A 26,670-nucleotide genomic window follows, 5' to 3' on the forward strand; every position below is an offset into this window, starting at 1 on the left:
TGAAAGTAGCTGTTCAAAGAGAGTCGATGGTGAATTATTTTTCCAAATCCTGCTTGTTTAAAACCAGCTGTAGTATCTGAACCTTAACAGTTCATTTCTAAAATGAGAGGTTGTATTTAAATGTCAAGTAGATGGTCTATTTGTTTATTTTTCTTTTGTTTAAAAAAATCAGAATAATAAAAGATAAGGGTAACACATGAAATTTCACTGACGGGTCTCTGTGGAACTATAGAAATACTACAACTTCTAAGCGGCTTTCAAATGATCCCAAATAAATACACTGGCATAATATACCGCATGTGTTTTGTCGTGAGTGGATGAGTTCAAAAGACCCACAAGCTCTAGTAAAGGCACGATCTTGCTGAATTAGCTTTCAGGTTGAATACATGGCATATTCTTAATAAGGGACTCACTGGTCAAATACATATTGGCATCAAATGGTCTTTTGTTTAAACATAAATGTCAGTCTAGATATCTTTTTTCTTTTCTTTTAATTATTGACATTTAATAATGGCAATAATGGCAAATTCTTATTTTTCTGCCTGACCCTCAGTTCCTCCACTGGAATTTTTTTCTTGGGTACAAACAAAACTGCCTTGGATGAAAAGGGTAGTCTTAGCCACTACTAGAAAAGCATTAGGTGATCCCAGGTACAGAGGCTATTTAGCTGGCTGGCTCCCAGAAAATATTCCCATTTCTGTTCCGCATACAAAATTCTCCTGGTATTACAGTGTTCACAGAACTCAAGTAAAAATGGGATTAAAACCTGTATTTTATTTTTCCATGGTATCTAGCAGCAGGGATTGTTACAGAAAAAATTGTCTTGTTGCCACAGTAATGATCTAACAGATGGTACCAGGTTTTGGTTGCCATTCTGACGAGGGTGTAGGAGTGATGCTTGCCTAGCTTACCGGCCTCAAAGAAGGCAGACGCTCTCGCGCTAGCTGGAAGCAAGCGCCGTGTGATTCATTCCAGCGGCCCCGGCTGGCTCGTCTTTCCTACTACCCCTGCCGCTCCTTATATTCCTGCATTCATTCCTGAAAACCCCGGCAGCCCTCGAACCCAGCAGTGACCCGTGGATGGCTGTGTCATCTCTTGAGTTCACAGTTTTGGAAGCAAAGGGATGTGGATCGGGAGTGAACTCCAGGTTGGAATGCGAAGCAGAGCAGTACGTTTCCATGAGCCTGGGTTAGTTTACACCATTAATAAAGCAGTGCGGTGAGTTAAAGAGGAAGCTGAAGAGATGAAGAAAGGCTAACTAGAAGAGCAGGTTTTATGAGTCCCCTGAAGACTCGGATTTGGCAGAGGTAGCTTTTTTTTTTGCCTTTTTTCCCCCCCTGCCTTTCTCCATGCAGCCCTGGCTGTGGTACCGGGGGGATCAGCCGGCATACGGCCATGAGGGCAGGAGACCTGACTGATGCTGATGTGAGTGGTCAGCGCTGTCAGTCCCAACTCAACAGGACTATCCCCCCATGTACAATCTGCGTGTGGTTATTGCAACAGTAGCTACACATAGCGAAAAGCTAGCCCAAATCATTGTATTCTTGGAGTGAAGAGAACACATCCTGGCAGACTTTTTTAAATTTTTTATTTTAAAGTCATGGTGCGTAAATGCTGTGTATGGTTGAGTGGGTATTTCTAAAGGCTCTACAGGAAAATAATAAAAAATCCTCAAGTCCTTTGAAAATACAGACCTTAGCGTCTCATAGGGCAGAAGGGTACTACCTCCCCTTCCTTAAGGGCTTTCTGAATGGGAAAAAATCTTGATTTTTTCCTTTAGTAATCCCTAAAGGTTCTGCTTCGTTAGGTTTTTTAGAGTTTCAGTAACCCTACATGCTCAGAGATAAAAGGAGCTTTATCTAGCAGTCATACTACAAACAGTATATGGTCTCTGTGCAGGAAGAAAAGCTATCTCAGGACACAGCTGTATTAGATTTCACTTCAGAGGCATTTCTCAACAAGGCTGCCCAGTGTGTGAGCCCCGAGAGCACCACTTCCAGTTGGAGAACAATTGGAGAAGAGACAGTGTAGCTGTAAGCTCTTCGGGTACGTTTCCTTGTAGTTGCTAATCCAGTACCTCTGCAGTTCTAGAGCATTATTATTGTCACATTATTCATTATGTTATGATGATGTTTCTGAGTTTAATTAAATAACTTTGGTCTTCTGTTTCTTGAAAAATCATGGTATTATTGCTACTGGGAAGCTGAAGAATATTGTTATTTATGAATAAAAGGTCCATATTTGCTTTTGAATGTAACGTCCTTAAAACAATGTTCTGTGTTGCAAATGACTTTCCTTGCAAGTAGAACATTTTCAACACCACGCAGAGAAGGTGGGAGAAGTAACTCCGGCTTCTGAGGCTGAAGACCAATCTATGTTAAGTAGCTAGTTAGGAAGAAATTGTTTCATCCCTGACAGATCTTGTTTGGTGGTTGACTATCATTATGGATGTTCACAGATCATACCAGAATCCCCAAAATGTTAGTGGTCAGCTTTACTCATGATTAAAACTAGGAAAATAAATGGTAAAGAAGAAACATATTCTGCTTAGAACCAGAGAGCTGGTTGTTCAGAGTATTTTGATGTAATTTATACATTCATTAGCAATTTACTTAACATCTAAACTGCAAAATAACTGTTGGTAACAAAGTTTATCAGCAAAAACCATTTACTTCAAGAAATCCAGGAATTGATGTAGTAACACATTTATTGATCACTTTACCAACTAAAGATACAATTTTATACAGTCAGTCAACAGCAGGAACATACTTTATGAGAAGCTATGCTTTAAAAAATGGTGTTTACAATATGGATTTCACTACAACTTTTCAAGCCAAGCTTTTACAGTGCTAATCAAACAACTGCTGTACTTGAACTTTTCCCCTAAAACATCAACAATAATGTTGTAGACGAAGTAGCTTTTCCGTTGTTAATGTGGGTTTAGAATTTAACAAGACAATTTTAAAAGGTTTAAAACATCCATAACATTGTCATTACTTTAACATTCACACTGATAAAGTGATACATTTAATACTTTCTAGCATTAATAAACAGTGTAAAAATATATTGCATATATATATATATATAAATTTGTTTCCTTTTCCTGAAAAAACCTAGTACAAACTAGTAGTATATGATCCCCCCTTCAAGTTTCTTTTACTTATTTTAAAGATTGAATAGTAGTAGTTTTAAATTAACAGAAACAAAGATACGGCAATAGAGAACCACTGCTGTGCTCCCCCATAACCTCTTCTCACGGTTGGTTACTAAGCGTATTAACCCCTTGGTAATGGTGGTTCCATTTTTGCTAACACCAGTTAGAATTTTGGCACTGACCGCAGTGGGGATAAGATTTTGCTCAGTGTACTTTGCTCTGGGTGGTGCCAGGCCCCCTTCATCAAGCGGTTAAAAATCTTTGCTTAGGATATGTTTATCTCTTATAGTTAAGATGAAGAAACGCTATGCTCAAGTCGTTCATTGGCAAGAATGAAAAAAAAAAAAAGGCTCCGTGTTAAATTAGTGAGGAAAAAAGTAAACTTGGAAGGTTAAATGATCATGTAACATTTTTACCGTGTTGAAAATTTCACAGTGAACACAGTAGGCTAGTACAGCTGAATGTTAATGCTTGCAATGCCCGCAATTACAAATATTGCAGGTAATTATGAGCACACAGCAGCTTCCTGGTTTTCTGGACCAAGATGAAAAGACAAACGAAAATAAGAACAAGAAACAGTAAGATTCACTGAAGGTTTTTATCATGCTGTACAGTGCGTCAAGGAAGACCATGTCAAGACCTATCTCCGTATCGCAACTATTTAATGATTAAATTTTTATTAGTGCTCTAAGTAATCAAAGACAAAACAGTTTTGCCTCTACACTTTGTGATCAGGTCCTGACAGCATGCACATCCAGATTTGTGCAAATAAAGAATCAAAACATCTAAACCAAATCAGAAATGGATGTCGGGACAGCACGGACAGATACACAAGCTAGCAAAGGAATAAAGCATAAGGTGGATAAATAAATGGTTCATGACTGAAGAAAACCAACTTCAACATTCAAAAATTATACTTCTGTATAAATATATATTTCTCCTGCAATACTTAAATCTGTGAAACATAAAACCTTGCTAAGAATAAACTTCGATATACTTACTTATCCAACATTGACCATTTCTCTGCTTTACAGAATGTAAAGACAAATTACTTTGTATTACAAGCATTATACAAAACATTTTCCCTGCTGCATTAGTTTGCCAAAGCTGATATATTCTGAACCCAGAACAAAGATAAACACAACCACGCTTTTGCTGCACACTATAACTTGTTTTTGTCTAGGACCTTGCCATTCCACACACTACAGTGCTAACAAAAGTAGTTTGCCAACAGGATTTTATACGGGACATCAGCGTTGGTAGGTTAACTGACCTTACACAAAGCCTTTGCGAAGAGCTAGTACGTATTTCGCATGAATACTACAGACAGACAGCATTTCAGTTGCATCAATAGAACCCTATTTAACAGAGCCCAGGCTGCATTATTTCACATTATTTAATTACTTTGCTTAAAAATAGCATTTGAGCAAATGCAAGCCTACAGAAAGTCATCTGGTGTAAACTGGAGCTTAAAAGAATTCACCGTTGTGGGGATACAGCTTGCCGTCTTTTCTTATTTTGTTGATCATCCATAATATAGCTCCTGATCGAAATGTAGAGATGGATGAAGTATGAGTCTATTTTTAGGGCTACATTTTTAATTAACTTGAATGTAACTTTATTCACGTTTGTGATGTGTTCTGAAAAATGTGCAAAGTAATAGAAAGCTCTTGAATAAACACGACTGAAGGTAAGGGCAAATTATCATGAGCGTTATGTTTAAGACCTTCACAAATGCTTACAACAAAACTCACTTTGTACAGTGCCACAAGCTTTACAGTAACTCACAAAAAGAGATGCCGGATAACTATATTTGAAAATTAATTCATTGGCTGTTTACTTGCAATGGAATATGGTAGGTGCTTAACACTTCCCCAGATCAGGTTAGTCAGCTGGGCGTTTCAGGGTCAATTTCCAAATGTAAGGTATTAAAAAAAGAAAAAGAAGCCTCTTCTGTAGTCTTGCCACTCATGTATATCCCTCGTGCCCCAACGTAGTGCATGTGTGCATGCACGGGTGTGTGTGCATGATTACAAAAGAGAATTTATTTAAAAAAAAAAAAATCATTTCAGACTACCAGTATTGTGAATGTCTGTCAAGAATACCCAGCAAATAGGTGGAGTTTTTTTCCCTTTTATTTATTAGCAGGCTTGCTCTTGCCAAAGTCTACCTAGAGTGGATGGTCAATTAGTTTGAATGAAACAAGCCAACTCAAATGTTTTCTGACAACAAAGTAAAGAGTTATATCTTAAACTTGTTTTGAAATCCACTTTCTCCATATGGACTTTGAAGCAATATAGCCAAGGTAATATACTGAAAAACATGAAAAAATACCAAATATATTACAGTTATTTCTCCTCGCAAAAACAAATTACTTGGACAGTTAAGACATAGAGGTTCTCTCTGCAATATTCTTTAGCTTCCCGAAGCACCGTTCTTAGCTGGGACATCTTTCAAAGCATTGTTTTTGAGTTTAATGAGCAAGCATGAATGCAACTAAAGGTCTCTCGCTAGTTTTAGGATTCTGAAGACTTAACAAGAACATCCCAGTCCATCATTTCCAGCTTGTATTAGGTAAGCCAAATGGGCACTTGGGTGCAAAAAATGAGTAACTGGATGTCTAAATGCTACTTTATGGGCAAACACTCCAGACACAGGAGGTACACATGTACCAAGTTGAGGCACTCCAGACTGTGCGAATTTCACACGAGTTTGAGATCTGTCATTATGCTTCAGGCATTTAAATTAATGAAGGTCTACGCAAGACTCAAGTCCGTAGGCATTGTACGACAGTCCTGTTTCCTGTTCCCACCTCAATATACCATGAGTTTGTACTTACTAACTGCTGATGAACAACTGCGTGTGTACATAGTGAGTGTCAACTTGCTTCACAAAGTTGGGGCAAAGGAAAATACAGGGCCCACACAGGGCACTCAGAGGGAATCTTGCTTTCACCCTGACTCTCTCTCTCCTACTTCCTCACTACGGAGAAACTCTTCTTGTCACACTGTCTATGAGCGATTTCCCCCAGAAGTAGGAACAGGGTAGACGTGTAAAAACATAAAAGCCACCTTAGATCTTTACCTTCATGCTATAGAGGGAGAATGGCAGGGTCACCAACTGGCCAAGCTGAACAGCATTGGCTGCAGGACGAGAGTTTGGCCCTAATAAAATTTAAGGTTTGGATCAACATCTATATGGTTTAATTACTTAGCTGGATCCAAAGAGTACGTGTACGCACACATAAACCTTATTACATTACTTATTACCAACTAATGGACGAGCCAAGAACATAATATTCACACTACAAACACTGTACACAAAGGTGTCGTTATTTTGGCACGCGCGCAAGGCTAACAGTCAGTTAAGAGGACACGTACTAGTGCAACACATTACATTTGCTCTATCACGAAGGTAAAAGGTTTGTTTCTCAGCCAGTGCAAACAGAGAATTCTCATTCATGAACGAAAGGCACATGCCCCCAGAATACATGCATCACTGAAAGGCAGGGTTATGTTTTGAGTATCATACATGCAGGCACAAAGAATCAAAATTTATTTTGTAACTATGACAAGCCTTAAGGAAAACCCCTATCAATTGCAACTTTAAAGTTTTGGTTTTGGAGAAAGATACACGAGGATTTTCTCTACAGACGGTTTACAGATGGCTGGGATACCTGTCACTTCCAAGCCAAACCCATAGCAGTCATTTACCTTTTAGTTCTGGCTAATTCCAGCTACCATAAAAAATACTAATTGAGCCAACAGAGGGAAAATATGGGTGACTGAAATGCTAATTCATGAACAAAGCTTTCTATAATGCCAAAAAGTTGTCAGAGGAATTTTTAATTTAGGTAGGGTCAGTAAAATACATAGAAAATATCGTACTTCAATCCAAAACACCTTTGAAGGACAATCTCCATCTGATGAAAAACACAAGTTGTGACATGTAAGTACTTTTGAAATCTCCCTTTCCCTTCCCTAAAGTGAAAAAGAGATAAGAAATATTGTAGGCTTAAAAAAAAAAGGTGGCTAGATCTTGCCCACTGTCCAATGTTCAACATTTCTTTTGGCATTCCAAATATTTGATCACAATTAATGACAACTGTTCACATAGGATTGTTGAAACAATTTATGTTTTTTAATGTCTGCTTCTCAGTAACACTATTGTGACACCTTTTATAGCCACAAAACCAGGACAATAATTTTAGTTTCTGATATTTCCATATTAAGATTGTTGCAAAACTCTCAACAAGTAACTAAAGCCCATGGAGCAACTAGAGGGAATTAATAAGCAAGCGCTGGTAAGAAAACCTATTTGACTTCTGCATATTTTATTTAAAAACTAGGTTATGTTTAGAAAATAATTTGTAAGGACTATTATTTTGCCTCAGTGACGATTTTTATTTCTTGTCCTCAATCTTGCAAAGGCTTTGATGGTCAGGGTAAGCCTCAGTGGAGATACAGGTAAGATTGTGTACTGCCATAGTATTTAAGGGTTTAATTTTAAATGAACAGTGTCATCTGAGTTTGTTCTTTAAGGCAGTTATTGCTAAAAGCTACCTGAACTTTCTGATCACATTTCTTTTGGTAGCATGTTCGGCGGTCATCAAAGATGATTAGGAACAACAGGGTTTTATAGAAGATGTCGCATAGAAGAGTGCTGCATAGAATAAGATGCTGAAAATCAGACTGGAAAGTTAGATGGAATGAGTTGAGATGCCCAAAAAGAGGACACGAGTGTAAACCTTATTAGGTACCCATGTCCTTACTTCAGACGGGACATTTAGTTACAGTCTGGAGTATGGTGCACAGGAAGATCATATGCTCTACAACACCTGAAGGGTTGGAAACGGGTCACCTCCTACACCTCCCGAGCTATCCCTTCCCCTCATCTCTGAGGTACCAGCCGTACTTGCTGTCCTGAAAGATGAGAGAATGGCGGGTGAATAAGAAAATGGACTTTGCCTCATTCCCAAGCAGGCCTGGAACTTAGGGCTAAAATTCAAGCTAGTATTTAGGCTTTTAATTTCCTACAGATATTAGTGGAAAAGTAAGAGCTTATGAAGGTGGCTGAACCCCTAATACACAGCTGCATATGGTGCTCTTATTCATAGTCTCCTTATCTTCCACACCAAGTGTAGTAAAAGGGAAAAATCTTTCCAAAGTACTATCCTTCCAGCCAGAACTTGTCTTTGTCACTGTCATATCAGAAGGACTTCTTTTCATGCATCCGTTTGATTGAGTTTTAAAACTATCCAACTGTAGAAACAAAGAAGAAATAAAGAAGTGTGTTCCTCAGAATAAAATACTGCTATCCGAAGCATCTTCTCAGGTCCTGACCCAAAGCTTACTACGCCACTGAAAGTATTTCAAAGAACTTTGCATCAGGTCCATACAAAGTGCTTTGGTTCGTGGCAGGGATTTTATACTGCACAAGTAACGCGAAGTAAACTCTGGCAGAACCCCAGCTAGTTCCATCAGCCTCTTCTAAGCAAACAGAGCAGCTCAATTTCTAGCCGGTGTCAGTGCGGATCTGCCCCCATTCTCAATTCCTTTGCATGCCTTCTATCTTATGGGTGTGCTGGTCTCTCTCACACCATGCACTAGCAACTTAAAACCTAATTATACCTTAAAACCTTCCTAACTAATCACTCCTCCTGTGTAGCAACAGTCTGCCATTACTGACACTCAGTATGGCCTCAAGTTGCACCAGGGGAGGTTTAGGCTGGATATTAGGAAAAATTTATTTACTGAGAGAGTGGTGAAGCATTGGAAGAGGCTGCCCAGGGAGGTGGTGGAGTCACCATCACTGGAGGGGTTCAAGGAACGTGTGGACGTGGCACTGCAGGACATGGTTTAGTGGGCATGGTGGTGTTGGGTTGATGGTTGGACTTGATGATCTTAGAGGTCTTTTCCAACCTTAGTGATTCTGTGATTCTGTATTTGGGTACTTGAGAAAGGCGGTTGCTTGTGTGCCTCAGGTGAAGTATCACGGGACGTGCCAGACAAGGCAGCTAGCTAGCAACAGCCAGCCTGACCAAGAGCACGCTGAAAGGGCTCTGCAGTAGACTGGACTTCACCCTTCGTTGGGGCCGGGTCCAGATCTTTTCAGTTCCCAGTGAGTTATGAGTCAAGTCTTAAAGTCAATGGGAAGAACATGGATGCTGGTTTTGCCTGTAACTTAGCTGAAGGATTTATCAAGGGTTAGAGGCTTAGCCTTTTTATTCATAAAACCCAGGACTACCCTGGAGCTTTCTTTGGGTGCACAGGCACCAGTGATGTGGAAGAAGGTTCTCTACACTTAGACAGTTCACTACCATGCTGGAATAATTTAGCCATTGTTGGTATCAGGGTATGCTATTTTCTGCCTCAGAGTGTGACAGGTCACCAGTGCAACACAGGAGCGCATAATCCTTCATCCCATGGAAATTTTTCTTCAAGAATAATGGGTAACTCTTGGAAAGGCTTCACAAGGCTGGATGCTTCCCATCCTGAGCATCCCTACATACATCAAAAATTTTCCCAGGTAACCAGAGCCAACCATGGAAAAAGCCATTTAAATCTTTACAGGAACACGTGCTGAGTTTTGGCAAACCTCCCTCCCTCTTCAAAACAAAACCCAAAATAAATTATAAACAAACAAACAAATCTCCAAGTCCACAAGGAAGTCCTTGCCTTTGTTTGCTGTTGTTGGTTTGGTTTCAGGCTGATGTATGGGCTCAAAGAGTCATTGGAGGCAAAGTTACAAACAAACCGTGAACAGTTTAAGGGCTGAAAACCAGTGCTGTGTTTCCAGACATTGGCCAAATACAGACTGTTGACCTTCACGGCCCATGACAGCACACACTGCTCACTAGATTTTATGTACTGAGTGGGATGCTGATATAGGCGGGGGGAGAGCAATAAATTTATTAACCTTTATTCAGAGTCAAACATGAAAATCAGTGCATGAGCTCTTTTTGAAAGAAAGCAAAGCAGAACTGCTAGCAGCTATTTTTGAATACTGAAAATCTTATCTTTCATCATTTTAGAGAAGCAGAGTAATATATCAGGGTACTTGTTCAGCTGTTGCAGAAAATTGGACCAGCCTTTTCTCTCCTTTTTAACCAATATAAAAAATGAGTTATTTTTATTCCTCTGAAGCCCTTTTGGCATTCTGGGCCCCAGGCAGGTCACACTCAGCTGCCTGTACCTTAAGCCTGTGGAACTGGTTCTCCTTCATAGCAGTGGCAAGCCATTCCCATCCATACTATTACTCCCAAGTTAGGCAGCAAAAGTGAACAGAGAATCAAATCCCTTGGCTTCAAACAAATCCAACGTAAAATGTAGCCCAGTTATTATAGCGTATTTTTGTGGGCAAATTGCACCTAATTACAAGGATATTAATTACAAATGTCCTTATTCCAAGGGGCCGTAAACCTTCCTTACACACGTTATAGCTTAAAGGGAATATGCGCCAATGTATGTGCATAATAACATTCACTTAACAGCAACCTGATTGGCAGTGTTTAGTCATAGTCAATATTTTAAAGCATTATTAGCTTAATGCCCCCTTCATTTCAGATGTGAGGCAGTGCAAACTTGAAAACAGACTGCAAAAAGCTTTAATAGACTTCCTTAGTAATGCCTCATTCCTCACCTCTCGGGTTAGTACAACAGCTCCATCCAAACCCAGCCAGGCAGAACCATGCTGCAGTACACACAGTAACAAGCACAAAGTGTAGACAGGAGGAAAGGAAGGGCTGGTATTTTCCACCTCTTTCTGTTGACGTAAAATACTTTAGAACCTGTATTGTCCTAGAAACAGCTTTTTTTTTTTTTTTTTCAGTTTTTCATGAGTGGTGTATGACATTTACAGGCTAGCACCTTGTATATTACAACCACTTACTCCCCAATAGTATATTGTTGAATGTTTTAAGGAAAGTGCCAGATCCCGTATAAGACATTTTAGAAAAGCCCCAAAACAGTAGTCAAATCAAACTGCATAAATAATGGGATATTCTTCAGAAAGACTGCTATGAAAGACCCTCTTTTCAAGAGGTTCTCTTCCACACCCTCAGGGCAACTGGACATTTAGGAATGTTTGAGATCTTTTGCTTGAATTGACAAAGCGTGGTATAACTGCTCTTGACTTTTTTTTTTGTCTAAAGCTCAACAAAATGATGTATTTTTTGTACCGATATATTTATTTTTGCCAATATACGCATGAGGAATGTAATGAAGTGGCGTTGTGCTGCAAGTAGCTCAGCAGATGTTGAAATCAGTTCCAGTTCCTGAAAACAACTTCTTGACAACATAGTCTTAGCATTCACAATAACCAAAGCATGTGGGATTCATCTACATCATTCTTACAAATATATTCTCTTTCCCCCTCTCTTTCTCCCTCTGTGTTGTAAACCCTCAGCCTTACTTGCTTCCTTGTACTTTATGATCATATGTGCCGGCATGCTTATAGCCAGATACATATCCTGAAGCATCCACCAGATCTTCTCGGCCAGCTTTGCCTTTTCCTTTCCCACTGGGATCAAACCTCTCTTTGTGAGAACCTGTGAATTTTGATGTATCTGTAAGGCGTGACACAGTTGGAGATGAAATGGCTTTCTATTGGAAGAAAGAAAAGAAACAAAAAAATACATCAGAAATCAGTTATTCTTAATACAGATATTTATACATGCTGCCGACATTTAAATCTTTGCTAATGACGGAGACCATGTAAATATCTACTCACTTCCAGCAAAAGGATACGAAAAACGTTTGTTTCTTGCCATTACATACAATGACAATAATCATAAAGCCAAGAACAAAATAGTGTAAGTTACGTCTTTTGGAAGAGACTTTCAATACGAGATACCTCTGATTAATAATCGAGTTCTAAGCACCAAAGATATGAAGAAATCATAGGGAACAGCCATGTTCAAAATCTGTTATGTCAACAACCAAGCCTAAAAGCCTGGCTCCACCAATACAGAAAAAGCAAACCAATGCAGCTAGAATTCACTGCTTCAAGAGAAAAAAATGTTTTAAACTGTAGGATTCATGAGAGAAGTAACAAACTAGAAGGACTGAAAGTTATTTTCAATGTTAGCAAATTAGCAGTCTATGAAATGGCAGTGAGCAAAGACTTCCCTCTACATTGCCTCCACTGAGTCGTATCAGGCTACCTAAAAATCAAAGTTTTGCTGTCATTGAGACAAAGACAATTTGACTACACAAACAGAAAGAAAAAGGTATTTCACAGAACAATGCAGGAGCGTGCTAACCTATGTGTTTGGACTGGCAGCAGTCTCTGATCCTTAAATTTACATTTTAAAATCAGAAGAGAAAGGGCACTAAAGGAGAAGGGAAAACACAAAAGATTTTTGCGTAGTAGAGGAAATGGAGCTAAGATGGAATAAAGACTGATAAAATTTGGGTATCTTTCTTATGTGCGCCACTCTGTTAGGGTGCATTTTAGAGACAAAAGTGACATGGGCTTCATTGCAGTGAAGTAAATGCTCTGGGAAACTTACCTTTCATCAAAAACCTCACTCCCCCGCTACCCATCCTCAGCCCAAATAGATGTTCATTAATGAGACCTAACAAACAGGCTTTTGAAGTAACGCATAGTTCTGCCACAGGACAACATACGTCTAATATCTTTTAATGCTGAACATTAAAAGATCAGATGCTTGGTACAGATTCAAGTATCTTTTCCAGAGGAACAGGATACTTGGATTCAGTCAGACTGGGAACGAACGCTCTAACTTGGTACACCACGGAAGCCACACGTCCTCCCCACCATTTAAATAAAAGCTGTTTGAAGGGAATTTGTCCACATACCTAACTACTTAATGAGAATCTCAAGTTGTAAACTTCTGCTTTTCTCCCTCCAAACACACCCAACACCCGACACATACAATACTGCGCTGCTCTGCAGCGTTACCGTCACATACAGCCCTGAGAAGAAAGGTGGTGTGGAGGTGGGTGTTCTGCCACTACCTGAAAGAAAACGGCCACTGGAGCGTTCCTTTCTCAAAAGAGCGTTGCTGAATGGCCTTTAGGGACATTTCCCTTGCAGCCTCAGAGTACTATTTGCAGAAGTGGTTATTTATCTATATTGAAAAGCAGAAATGAAGACAATACTTAGGAAGAAGTATTGCTTCTTTATACATGCAGTTTTCTGGTCCACATTGGCACCTTATAACCAAGAAACCTGTACTCACAGTAGAGCAAATTAAAAAAAATACACCCTGTGATCAGTAATTGTGTTAGCAGGCCAGCTAGATAAAATGAAAATGCCATAAAAACGTATAAGCTGAGATGTCAAAAGCAGCAAAGTAAAAACTCCCGGCCCGGTGCCCAGCTGCAAATTTATTCTTTCTGTTCCTCAGGGTATCAGTAAATTGAACAGGTTGTACACACAGTCACACAACAGAACCAAAGGATTGTCTGGCCGCTAGAAATTACTCTGCCAACTTGGGGAAAACACAGACACACGCTTCTGTAAGAGTGCATAACCTGTCAGCTTCACCCTGGGCACAGGCACCAGGAATTCCGTGCTATTTTAAGTCTTGCTTGTGAATCACTGTTTTGTTTGGTAAGTGAAGGGAAACATGGGGGCTTGTACCTTGAACAAAAATTCTGGCACAAACCAGTAGGAATAAGCTTTTCTGTGGTGTAGTGTTGCCTGTTAGGTAGCATTCAGGAGTAAGAACCCAGCCACTGCTTGAAGACAAACCGTCAGACTGCTTGACTGAACAAAGTCTTCCACCAACCACCATTTTGAACCACGAAGCATCTATAGTGGGTAGTACATATGCCTCACCTAACTCGTATAAATACATGGGCTCCCCATTTCATTTTCATTTTACCCCCCCCAGGTCATAACAGCTGCAGGCACATACTAATAAAGGCTGATTGTAGGACAGAATACATGTGGGGCAGTTCCTTACGTTTAAGTTATTACTAGATCATTCTCCCTCCAAAAGGACATATGCTGCTTCTTACTAAAGGCGTTTTCATAGCTATTAGCACGCTTCTTGTGTGTTCTTAACACACTTACAAAGAAAGTGCAGATCCCACCTGTGACTCTCCTCATGTAAGCCAGCAAGGGAAAAGCTAGGGCATGATATTTGCCCAAGTACCTTTCATCATCCCTAACACTAGAAGAAGCTGCTATAGAAGATGCAAGAAAGCTTTTATAATCAAAGGACTAAACTTTGCTCTACGTTTACTTGTATAACACTATTGCTAAAAGCCATAGGATGCTACCAGTGACAAAAGCTGTTTGTACTGTAAACGTGGAAATGCTCCAACTTCAAGACAGGGGCAATATTCAGTATAAAGTTAATTAAGCTTAACACATACTTACTTTCCTTGTATTTCGTCACCACTACTTCACAGAAAATAGGTTTTCTCTAAACATGCATACACTCTGCGTTCTTACACGCCGAGAGAAGTCTCGGAAACTCTAGTTGACTGCCTTTTCCTTTACCAAATTCATTCTCAGGACAGACTGCTATTCTGAGAATTTGTAATGGTAAGTTTAATCACTATTTGGAAAAAGGACTACAGCTTCTTCTCCTCTGTTCCAAAGGGGTGGCATGATCAGTACGAAATTTGCCTCAATACCCAACTTACAATACAAATAAATAAGAATTTTGGTACAGTAACATAATTGTAACAGACATGCTAAGACTTGTATGAGTGCAATATGAAAGGAAACGCACGTATATTAACAGGCAAGAAAAAATAGTAAAAGGAGGATTAATAGAATGGCCTGTGCCAATAATGAAGGACATTCCCAGGAAACTACTCCCAGGACATCATTCCCAGTGGCAAACTCGAGGAATGTGTTGTTTATGTCAAGACAGCCTGCACTCTGGTAAGACCACAAGACAGATGACTTATCAGAAAAAAAAAGGTGCATCCTAACAAGAAGATGATAACAACAAGGTTGCAGCGTGCCACACGAGCCTTTCCTTTTCCTGTTCGTCTACTGGGAAAGCAGCCACACATTTCAAACCAACAGGGAAAACAGAGGGTGGGCGACAGCTTGGCCTAGAATTTATGGAGGCTGAACTAAGGTCCTGAAGCGAAGGACCAGTCTGTAACACGTATTGACTCTTAAAGGTCATGACACATCTATCCAAAAATTAGTTTGTCATTGTCAATCATGAAGAAGCCAAGAGACATAGTGATGTCTCAGTAGCGAGCATCCCTTGTCCTCTGTGTCCCACACACAGAGGGGACGCAATGTGTGTGCCAAAATGTGACCAATTTGGCACAGACATCGTCGTGCTTGACTGTGAGAGCGTGAGTGAACAAAATCTATTAGAAAATAGGTACGTGTGAATGAGAATCAGCTTACTAGAGACTTTGTAAATAAATTTTACCTTCACCTTCTGTAGGATCTTGCACTGAATGGGGTTTTTGGGTTTTGTTTGTCTGGTTTCCCCCGCTAATTTCCCTTGATACTTCTCCATTTGGAATTTACCAGTCATCTGTCTACAGACTTCACATCCACGACTTCCTCCTGGTGTCTCTTTCATAGCACTGGTGCATCCTGTGGTGAAGACCTGTGCTAGGACTAACATGAAAACATTCTTTTATAACTCATTCTTCATCTGCTAGAGCCGAGTGTGTTCCCAGTGCAACAGCAATAGAGGAAGTGGTTGAAATACAAAAAAATAGCTCTATGGTTTAGCACCCCTTTGACATATCTCAAAAAAAAAAAAAATCACACTTATTTAGCAGACAACTTGGGACAATGCTTCAGATCTTTAGCTTTCATAGCTATTAATTGAAAGTTGATATGTGTCTGTGCAGGGAGAAAGAAACATCAACATTCTAAGTAAAGGTAAATTAACACCACAGATTAAAAAAAATACAATCTTTTGGTCCTGAAAAACAGTTAAACAAAACCTAAATCCCCAGCACAACGAACATCACAAATCCAGAGCTAGAACAACAGTGATCCCACATCCTGTATTTTTTCAGCCCAGGATGGATCAGAAGGTTTCCTGCATCACAGGAGCCACAATATGTGAAATGAACATAAAGACAGCAGCTCCCAGGCAAACATTCTTTCTCCAAATTGTTTTTAACTGGTAAGAACTGCAGCCTTTTCCGAAGTTGCACGTGAAGTCAGTGGTGCACCCCTTCCCGCATGTGACAGAATGTTACAACTGAAAGATGGCAATCCCTGTTGGTTTCCAGCTGCACAATTTCTATGAAATGGGAGGCTCACTTTGTTGCCAACAGTACAAAATTCAAGCAACTTTAATTCCTTGTACAATATGCTCTCACTCCCTGAACCGATCCATCCATATAAAAGATCAGAGATAATGAGAGGCCACCACAAAGCTATGCAGAACACCCCATTTCTCCTTTTATGTTTCTTATGATGAATGTGTAGCCATTAAAAAGAAAATACTACTTCCTCTTTAAGGTTGCGTGAACGTTACACAGAAGTGCCTGGAGCAATCTAAGCATCCTGCTAAGGTGCTTTCTTTCAAAAAAGCCTTTCTAAATACAGAGTAGAATACGCAAGGACTTCACATCTGTCTTGGACTCCTCAACCAGAAGCAGCTGGTGGTACTATATATATATCACAGAATCATAGAAGGGTTGAGGTTGGAAGAGTCCTCTGGAGGTCATTTGCTCCAAACCTCCACCCCCTCACCTAAAGCCAGTTGCCCGGGATCACGTCCAGATGGCTTTCGAGTATCTCCAAGGATGGAGACACAACCACCTCCCTGGGCAACCTGTGACAGTGCTTGGTCACCCTCACAGGGAAAAAGTGTTTCCAGATGTTCAGACGGAACCTCCTGTGTTTCAGTTTGTGCCCATTGCCTTTTGTCCTGTCACTGGGCACCATTGAAAAGACCCTGGCTCGGTCCTCTTTGCACCCTCCCTTCAGGTGTTTATATACATGGATGAGATTCTCCTTGAGCCTTCTCTTCTCCATGCTGAATGGTCTCAGCTCCCTCAACCTTCCCCCATAGAAGAGATGATCCAGTCTCTTAATCATGGCTCTTCACTGGACTCTCTCCAGTAGCTCCATATCAGTCTTCTACTGGGGAGCCCAGAGCTGAACACAGCACTCCAGGGGTGGCCTCACCAGTGCTGAGAAGAGGGGAAGGAGCACCTCCCTCGGTTCGCTTGGCAATACTTTGCCTAATGCAGCCCAGGATACCAGTAGCCTTCCACGGGGCAAGGGCACGTCACTGGCTCATGTTCAACTTGGTGTCCACCAGGACCCCCAGGTCCTTTTCTGCCAAGCTGCTTTCCAGCTGGGTGGCCCCCAGCATACACTGGTGCGTGGGGTTGATCCTTGCCAGGTGCAGGACTTGGCACTTCTCCTTGCTGAGCTTCCCGAGGTTCCTGTCAGCCCATTTCTCCAGCCTGCTGAGGTCCCTCTGGATGGCAGCATCTGGATAACCTATCTGCCACTCCTCCCAACTTTGTGTCATCAGGAAACTTGCTGAGAGTACACTCTGCCTCATCATGCAGATCGCTAATGAAGATGTTGAACAGGACTGGACCCAGTATGCCCCCTCTGAGGTACACCACTAGTTACTGGCCTCCAACTAGACTTTGCACCACTGATCACCACCCTTGGGGCCCGGCCAATCAGCCAGCTGTCAATCCATCTCTGTCTGCTCATCCAGCCCCTACGGCAACAGCTTGAGAGGTTACAAGACTCTTATGGGAGACCATGTCAAAGGCCTTACTGAAGTCCAGGTAGACACTATCCACTGCTCTTCCCTCACCTACCGGGGCAGACATTTCACTGTAGAAGTTTATCAAGGTGGTCAAGCATGACTTCCCCTTGGTGAAGCCATGCTGACTACTCCTGATGACCTTCTTGTCCTTCATGTGCCTGGAAATGATTTCTAGCACCATCAAGGTTCCATCACCTTCAGTGTCCTACGGTGGCAAGTTTATTCATAAATATTCCTCTATGAGCTGATGACTATTTTCAGTGAACGGCCTTTACGAACCGAATGTGCACCCAACTTGTTTTTATCAAAATGCTGTTTCTGTTTATGAACAGCAAAACCAACTACGGAGATTAAACTGGCAATTGAGCAAAGGGCAAAACCAATTAAAAGGGTAGCTGGGAGCTCATTCTTCTGTGCAACCCAGCTGTTCATTACTAATTGCACATGGGCTTTGGGAGGCAAATAAAAGAAAAAAAGGGTGTGGGGGGAGCTGACCATCCCTCATCAGTGAGGAAAAATGTAGGAAGAAATATAGTGAACAGCACCAAGGGCTTGATGAGGGCAATTTCCATCTTAGCAAGTCAACACTCTCCCTTCTTTTTCACAATGAATCACAGACAAATGATTCTGTCTTGTCATATAGTAAACAGTTCAAGCAGAACTGCTATCTAGAGTAAGTTACATAACCTCTCTAGTTACATTTTTCTAAAGGCAATAAATTACTTGGAGCCAACCTCCCCCTCTCCTTTCTGTGAGCCCACAGAAGCCTCTATTTTCCTTCTCTTATTTGCACATAGTTAACCACAAAGTTCGCATATCACAGAAAATGCACATGAACTTAAAACTTTTTTTTTTTTTAAAAAAAAACATTCTCATTAAGAGAAAAGTTTTGCTTAGCACAACAGAATCAAATATAATCACTGTATAAACTCATTTTGGAACAGCAAATGAATCAACCAAAGGTACTTTCCAAAAATATGAAGACTTCTGTTCTCCAAGACTGACCATTCTTCCCTTCACTCAGTTATTTCCATTAACACAAGCCAGCAGCTATAATCTCAGTGTCTTTGCCTCTGTTGAAAGAAAAGATCACTGACAAACCTGTTAATTCACTAAACTTGTATTTTTACTGATATTTGCTGGACTGTTCTGCTGTCCCTAATCTTAAAAAAAAAAAAATCTTTTAAAAACAGTTGTTGCTCCTTCACCATCAGTTTCCAGCCAAAGATGTGGTCACATAACCTCCAGGCTCCTGGAAACGTCTCAGGTCAGGAAAGGTATGTATGCCTCCCGCCTCTTTCAACAGAAACTCCTCTCACACCAAAATCTCACTGAGAAGATCAGAACAGGCCACAGTCTCAGAAACAGCTACGGGAAATAAAAAGAAATTTTTTTTAGAGCAGTAGATTTGCTAATTTAAAGTGATCCTGCGTTTTTTGTTAGCAATTCGGTATTTTTCCCACGTTGTATCAGTGTTTACAGAGAAGTGCTGCTAAGATAGCGAGGAGCCTGGAGCGTGTGGCATACAAGAAGACGACAAAAGGGTGTTTATTCAGAATCAAAAGAGAATAAAAAGAGGGGAAGCAAATCTTATTCCTGTCCTCAACGGAGGGGTTGTATTAGAAATAGAGCCAGTTCAGAGGTACATAGCAAAAACCAACCAACCAAACAAAAAAACCCAAAACCCCACCAAACCAAAAGATAATGGACACGATTTGGAAGATGGGAAATTCCAGCTAGACACATGGGGAAAAAATCTTCACCACTGTTGTTGGTCAAGCACAGAAACGGCTTTCCTAGAAAGACTGGGGATTCTCTTTCACTGGAGATTATCAAAACTTAAAACCATAAAGTCACAGAACAATTCTGGTTGGAAGAAACCTTTGCAGATAAGTCCTTATCTAGCATAAACTCCCGCTTACAGCAAGGCTCAAATGACCTTGCACAGAAACTTCTCCAGTCAAGTCCTGAACACCTCCAAAGACAGAGGTGACCAACTGGGTCCAGCGTTTGACCACACCTAGGGTAAAAACCAAAACAAAACAAGAAATCCAACATCTCCAATTACCGGGAAGTAAACACAGCAAGAAAAGCTACCGGACTTCAGGAACGTCATACAGTCAAAACAGACATGAAGTGCAACGGTTTCTACAATGAACTCCTGCCTCCACCGAAACAACTTGCCTGAAGATACTTTCCACTGCTTGCCATCACCGAGTAAGACTCCGGTTTGATTTAAAGCTCTTCCACAGCTTAAGCAGAAACCTACTGGCTTGACACAAAATACTGTGGCAAGATTCTCTGCGTTTTTTTGCCTGAATTACCAATGTCCAGATAGTTCAGAAACATTCCCTTCCTGCCTCAGGTATCGCTTCTTTTTAGTAACCAGCGGATCAAACAAAGTGTTGGAGACAAACATTACCCAACAAAATGGCAGACTACGAGCATTACGCCCCCAAACCCTTTCTCTTTTTTTAAAAAATTATCGTCTTTTCTCAACTCATGCGCTAAATTAAATCAACGATATTAACACGCTGATGGGAGCGCTGCAAGAATTGGTGCGGCTATTCGGGACACGATGCTGCTCTTCAAAACGCACCAGTAACTCCACACTTCTGTGTAGAAAAGCAGCACTGTGCTGGTGCTGCGCTGCCAAAAACACCAGTGACGGGCAGTAGGTCGGGTGCTAATATTACTCCTTACCAGAAGGGTATGCATTTTAGACATGGTCCTCCCGGTTACGCTCTGTCAGCTGTAATCATCCTTCCTCAATTCCCCACTGCAGCTGAAGGGCTCTCTCCATTTGCTCCTTCAGCCATAAAACTTCAGTACCTAATAGCATTTCTTCCTAGAAAAGGTTGCCATAGACATTTGTCTATGTAGTTAAAATGTTCTGGGAGCCTTCAGAATCAGCACCAACATTAGCAATCTTAGCAAGTTTTTCACAATTCTTTATTTGCTGGTAACATCCAGAACCTTTACAAAGAATGAGATCCTAAAACAGACTATGAAATGGGAAAAAACATTCTCAAAGGGAAAGGTTTGCCTTTTGGGGGGATTATACCAGGGATCCATACCAAAATGATTTATAAAGAAAAAAAAGTCATGGGAATCCATGCATATGCATTAAAAAACCTGCAGAAAGTCAGGAACAGAGATCAAGCTTCAAAGAAAATTTTGGATTTCATTCATGTTTCTTCAGTTCAGTGTGCACAAAGACACACACACACAAAAGAAAGCAATGCACAACTCCACTCCAACAAAGCCAGAAAGTAGTAAGTAACACCTTTTTAATTAATCAGGGTGATGACGTTCAAAGGAGTCGTTTCCGGTAACACCACGTGGGTGTTGTAACACCGCAAGTCCTAACTCTATACATAGCACCTCAAACTTCTCCCCAACTAGTAGCCCGGCTAGAGCTAGACCAAAATACATTAAGAAGGTGCCTTGGATGGGACATCACTCCCAGGAACAATTTCAAATTAAGAAGTTAAACCTGCCTGGCCCAGACCTAACTCCATCAAGATAAGACCGCGTAGTGCCCAGCTTAAGGGGCAGATCACAAGTTGCCCACTGAGCATTTACCAGTGACCCTTTCTTTTCCTCCTCTGGAATATCAGCCCCAGGCTCCAGCTCCCAAGCACTGCGAGGCTCCAAGCAACAACAAGTCACGGGATCTAGGAGCCTGATTAACACGGCCTTCCACAAAGTTAAAAACAATGTGCCAACGCTTCTCTTGAGGAAGAGTTTTACATTCCTATTGGCGGTGAAGACGAAACAGAATTGGGTAGACAATACAGACCCACTTTTTTTTTAAACTGGGGTGTTGGTGAATCCTTCTTCAACCTAATGTTACAACCAGTCTTTAATGAGACTTGTTCCGATTCAGTTGTAAAATTGTCCTCTTAAACTTCCAGATAATGGGAAGAACACCCTGAGCACCCTGATCTAGCTTTGAAGTTAGCCCTCCTGTGAGCAGAAGGTTGAATGAGATCATCCCAGGTCCCTTCCAATTGAAATTACTCTACATTTCTATGTCAGGGACCCTGTTGAATATACACTGAGGTTCAACTGGTTTCATTTTAAGAGCCAGCAATGACCAAAACAAGTATCTGCTCCACAGGAGGTGTAGAAATGTATTCAACATAGTTATGGCACACAGCTTTTGGTACAGGAAAAGAACTAACCTCCGTCTTGCTCTTGTAGCCTTCGTGTAGGAGTGCGGGCAACTAAAAGGCCGTAGACTTCGTTTACATGTCTGATTGTAAACTGCCAAAGATGTATGACCTGCACCGTATATTCTATTGCCAGATCAGTACCAAATGAGCTAATAAAGCTATGGCTTAATTAACCCCTATCACTTGCCTGTTGTTTTTCTTCCTGTGTGACCAAGCCAACCGTACACCTCCCGCTGCAGATTAGGAAGCAGCCCAAAATTTCACTCAGTTTCAATGTCTGGCTGCTGAGCCTTCTCAACCACAAGCAGCGATTTTTTGTAATTTTACAACATTCTGAAGGAGAAGAAATAATAAACAGAAAAAGGAAAAAAGAAAAAAGATCTTCTATCGCAACGTACGCTACAATCCTCATTGCCTGATGTGGAAGTAAACTTCCCAACCATCCTGTTGAAGCACTGGTTTCCCCAGGCTGCCATTCAGAACAGACATAGTGCCCTGCCCGCCCTCCTCCTGCCAAACAGAGAGCGCAAAACATAGGAAGTTAAGACACAAAAATCTCCAAATGCTGTTGAAGTATACTGATCCACAAGCCTCACTTAATCATGCTTTCAACTCCTTCCCTAATATGTTTAGATTAATGTGTCAGCAGTCACACTGAAGTTTTCTTGCTGAAACCTGAACCAGATCTACATGACCTATGGAGCAGGGCACACGCTACATGACAAGACTGAGTTATCCTACAACAGTTTAAGAAAAGCTTCATGTAACTCTGTCTAACCATACAGAAAGCAGTCCAAGTTAAAATTTCCGGTACATAGACTTGCCAGAGTAAACAAAGCATTAGAATGCTTGTACATACATTTCATATCTGCATTTCCAGGTTGTTGGGGGGATGAAGTGTATTTATTTATTTTAATGCCTTTAATATCCAAGTGTTTGAGTCATTTTTACCACCTGGGAACTAAACTAGCATGATAAAACAAACATAAAATTTGGGGGGTTTTCCCCCCCCACACTCCCATCCTGCAATCTCTCTCCCTTGAAGCTCTACCTCCTGCTCCTTACTTTGCCAGCAAGCAGGAGAGAATATTGGGATTCCCTCCGCTCTCCCATTATTTCTTCACTTCTTCTCCCATGTGCATGCAGTCCTGGGGAGAGTTGGAGTACAGGCAAGCCTCATACCGCTGGCTCCTATTCCCCCTCCATTCCTCTCCCCGTACTGCTGGCACATTCCTATACCCATGCAGGTGCTGCAAAATACTACCCTGCATCTGCAAAGCTCTCTCATGACCCTGTCATTCCTGCAGAAAGAGGCTGTTCCCTTATTAGCAGCCAGTCATTGTCTCAATACCTGACTGCTGAAATACCGAAAATGGAATCAGGAGCGAGGCCTAGAAGAACATGCACAATTCTCAAAGGGAGAATCCCTGGATAGATGAACAAGTTATTCAAAGGCACTAAAATGAGTGAAGGACAAGAAAGGTTCGTTATTTTAAGTCTGTGTCAAAACTACCACTTGTTTCAAATGAGAGTGCAAGAGTCACAAAATAAAATCTTGTAAACACCTGACAAATTGTACAACTCAAAAGAGATCTCTCCACTTGACATCTCCGCTCTTCATTTGTGCAGAGCCAGTTTCTGGAAAGACTATTTACAATTAGATTTTCATTCACAGATCTATAGCCAAAATTGAGGAGGGTCACAAATTTTAAGCAGATGAACTATAAATTGACAGGACTATTCAGGCTGATGGTAAATACTCCGGTATCTCCTAAACTACAGGGTAATAGCTTGCCTAACCTGAGCATTCAAAAGGACAACCAAACTTATGTACACTAGGCTGTATAACTTCCTTTTCATATATAGAGCTTAATGCCAATTCTTAAAAAAGAAAGAACATAATAGTCCTGACAGGCTTGGAACAAACAAAAAACAAAGACCAGACCACATGATAATTATTCTTGGATTTCCAGCAGTCTGGGATTCACATGGCGTATTAAATGTATTTTAAGATGTCTTTGCTTTAGTCTTTTTGGTATTTCACACAACATCTTCGAACTGTTAAATGAGGTTCTAAATTTAATTCCCTTCTACTCTTTTCCATTCGGATACAGCACTCTTCCTGAACATTTCTGTGTTCTAACCGCATACAAGAGCTCTCCTTGAATTTCCCTGACCGTGCTGCCAGGTGGTACTACAAGCCCTAGCAGAAGTCATGCCAGTGACACACAAGAATACGCAGCCGTGCAATACGCGGCAGTTGCATAATCTTTGCTTCCACTCAGCGCAGCTCAGTTGTGGCCTTCAGGCCCCCAGAGGCACGCCGCTCGGATTTGTGGATTGTAAAGGGAAGCGGGTGAATATAACAACGCTGCAGTAGCACAAAGGAGAGCTAGAACAATCTATCCATCAGATCAGTAACATACCGTTACTCCAGATATAATCGGGGCTTTTCCTTCAATTAGTTTATATATTTCTTGAACTGCTTCTTCATCACTCTTGTCTTTAAATCGCTTCTTGGAGAGTTCTTGAAGAGCTTCCTTAAACTGCTCAAAAGTGATAGTTCTGGAAGACTTTCCCCTGTCGAAACACACAGAAATTGAAAGAAATGATGAGAGGGTACAACAACAAGCGTTCCAAGAATAGCAGAATGGTTTCAGTTTACCACAGCGACCAACAGAAAACTGCAACGGAACAGGCAGACCCATGCAGCCCATCCGTGGTGTCAAATAAAACATATCCCAGGAATGTCGCTTTCTTTTTTACAGAATCACAGAATCACTAAGGTTGGAAAAGACCTGTAAGATCATCAAGTACAACCTAAAAAAAAACCAAAAAAACCAAACAAACAAACAAAAAAACCACCCAAAAAACCAAACCAAACCAAACCAAAAAAAAAAAAAACAACACACCAAAAACCAACCCACCCAACACCATACAGCACCATGCCCATCAAGCTACATCCCACAATGCCACATCCACACGCTCCTTGAATACCTCCAGGGAGGGTGACTCTACCACCTCCCTGGGCAGCCTGTTCCAATGTTTCACTACTCTTTCAGTAAAGAACTTTTTCCTAATATCCAGCCTGAACCTCCCCTGGCGCAACTTGAGGACATTCCCTCTTGTCCTATCACTCGTCACTTGGGAGAAGAGACCAACACCCACCTCTCTGCAACCCCCTTTCAGGTAGTTGTAGAGAGCGATGAGGTCTCCCCTCAGCCTCCTCTTCTCCAGACTGAACAACCCCAGCTCCCTCAGCCGCTCCTCACAAGACTTGTGCTCCAGACCCCTCACCAGCTTCGTCACCCTTCTCTGGACACGCTCCAGCACCTCAATGTCCTTCTTGGAGTGAGGGGCCCAAAACTGAACACAGTATTCGAGGTGCGGCCTCACCAGCGCCGAGTACAGAGGCATGATCACCTCCCTACTCCTGCTGCCCACACCATTTCTGATACAGGCCAGGATGGCGTTGGCCTTCTTGGCCACCTGGGCACACTGCTGGCTCATATTCAGCCGGCTGTCGATCAACACCCCCAGGTCCTTTTCTGCGGGGCAGCTTTCCAGCCACTCGTCCCCAAGCCTGTAGAGTTGCCTGGGGTTGTTGTGGCCAAAGTGTAGAACCCGGCACTTGGCCTTGGGGAACTTCATCCAATTGGCCTCAGCCCATCGATCCAGCCTGTCCAGATCCCTCTGCAGAGCCTTCCTACCCTCAAGCAGATCAACACTCCCTCCCAACTTGGTGTCGTCTGCAAACTTGCTGAGGGAGCACTCTATCCCCTCATCCAGATCATCAATAAAGACATTAAACAAGACTGGCCCCAAAGACTCCGCTTGTGACCGGCCGCCAGCTGGATTTCACCCCATTCACCACAACTCTCTGGGCTCGGCCATCCAGCCAGTTTTTTACCCAGCGAAGAGTGTACCTGTCTAAACCACGGGCCGCCAGCTTCTCTAGGAGAATACTGTGGGGAACAGTGTCAAAGGCTTTGCTGAAGTCCAGGTAGACAACATCAACAGCCTTCCCCTCATCCACTCGGCGGGTCATCTGGTCATAGAAGGAGATCAGGTTGGTCAAGCAGGACCTGCCTTTCATGAACCCGTGCTGGCTGGGCCTGATCCCTTGGGTATCCTGCACGTGTCCCGTGAGTGCCCTCAAGATGAGCCTCTCCATAATCTTCCCCGGCACCGAGGTCAGGCTGACAGGCCTGTAGTTCCCCGGATCCTCCTTCCGACCCTTCTTGTAGATGGGCGTCACGTTGGCAAGCCTCCAGTCATCCGGGATCTCCCCCGTTGACCAGGACTGTTGATAAACAATGGAGAGCGGCTTGGCAAGCTCCTCCGCCAGCTCCCTCAGCACCCTTGGGTGGATGCCATCAGGCCCCATAGACTTATGAGTGTCCAGGTGGCATAGCAGGTCGTTAACTGCTTCCTCCGGGATCATGGGGAGCCTATTTTGCTCTCCATCCCTGTCATCCAGCTCAGGGAGATGGATACCCTGAGGATACCCGGTGTGGCTGTTAAAGACTGAGGCAAAGAAGGCATTAAGTACCTCAGCCTTTTCCTCATCCTTCGTGACAATGTTCCCCGCTGCATCCAGTAGAGGATGGAGATCCTCCTTGGCTCTCTTT

The 26,670-nt window shown here is 41.9% G+C and overlaps 1 protein-coding gene across 1 annotated transcript in view; it reads right to left on the minus strand.

The window, feature by feature from the left end:
* Positions 1-10,970: 10,970 nt before the first annotated feature.
* Positions 10,971-26,670, minus strand: part of TPPP (tubulin polymerization promoting protein) — a 66,085-nt gene continuing 50,385 nt past the window's right edge. The window contains exons 3-4 of the mRNA XM_059836362.1: positions 24,466-24,619; positions 10,971-11,757 (exon numbers count right to left, since the gene is read on the minus strand). Of these exons, the coding sequence (XP_059692345.1) occupies positions 11,563-11,757; positions 24,466-24,619 (349 nt within the window). The 3' untranslated portion in view covers positions 10,971-11,562. The remainder of the gene's footprint in view (positions 11,758-24,465; positions 24,620-26,670) is intronic.

Source organism: Gavia stellata, chromosome 3 (genome assembly GCF_030936135.1).
Source record: "Gavia stellata isolate bGavSte3 chromosome 3, bGavSte3.hap2, whole genome shotgun sequence".
Classification (NCBI taxonomy): Eukaryota; Metazoa; Chordata; class Aves; order Gaviiformes; family Gaviidae; genus Gavia; species Gavia stellata.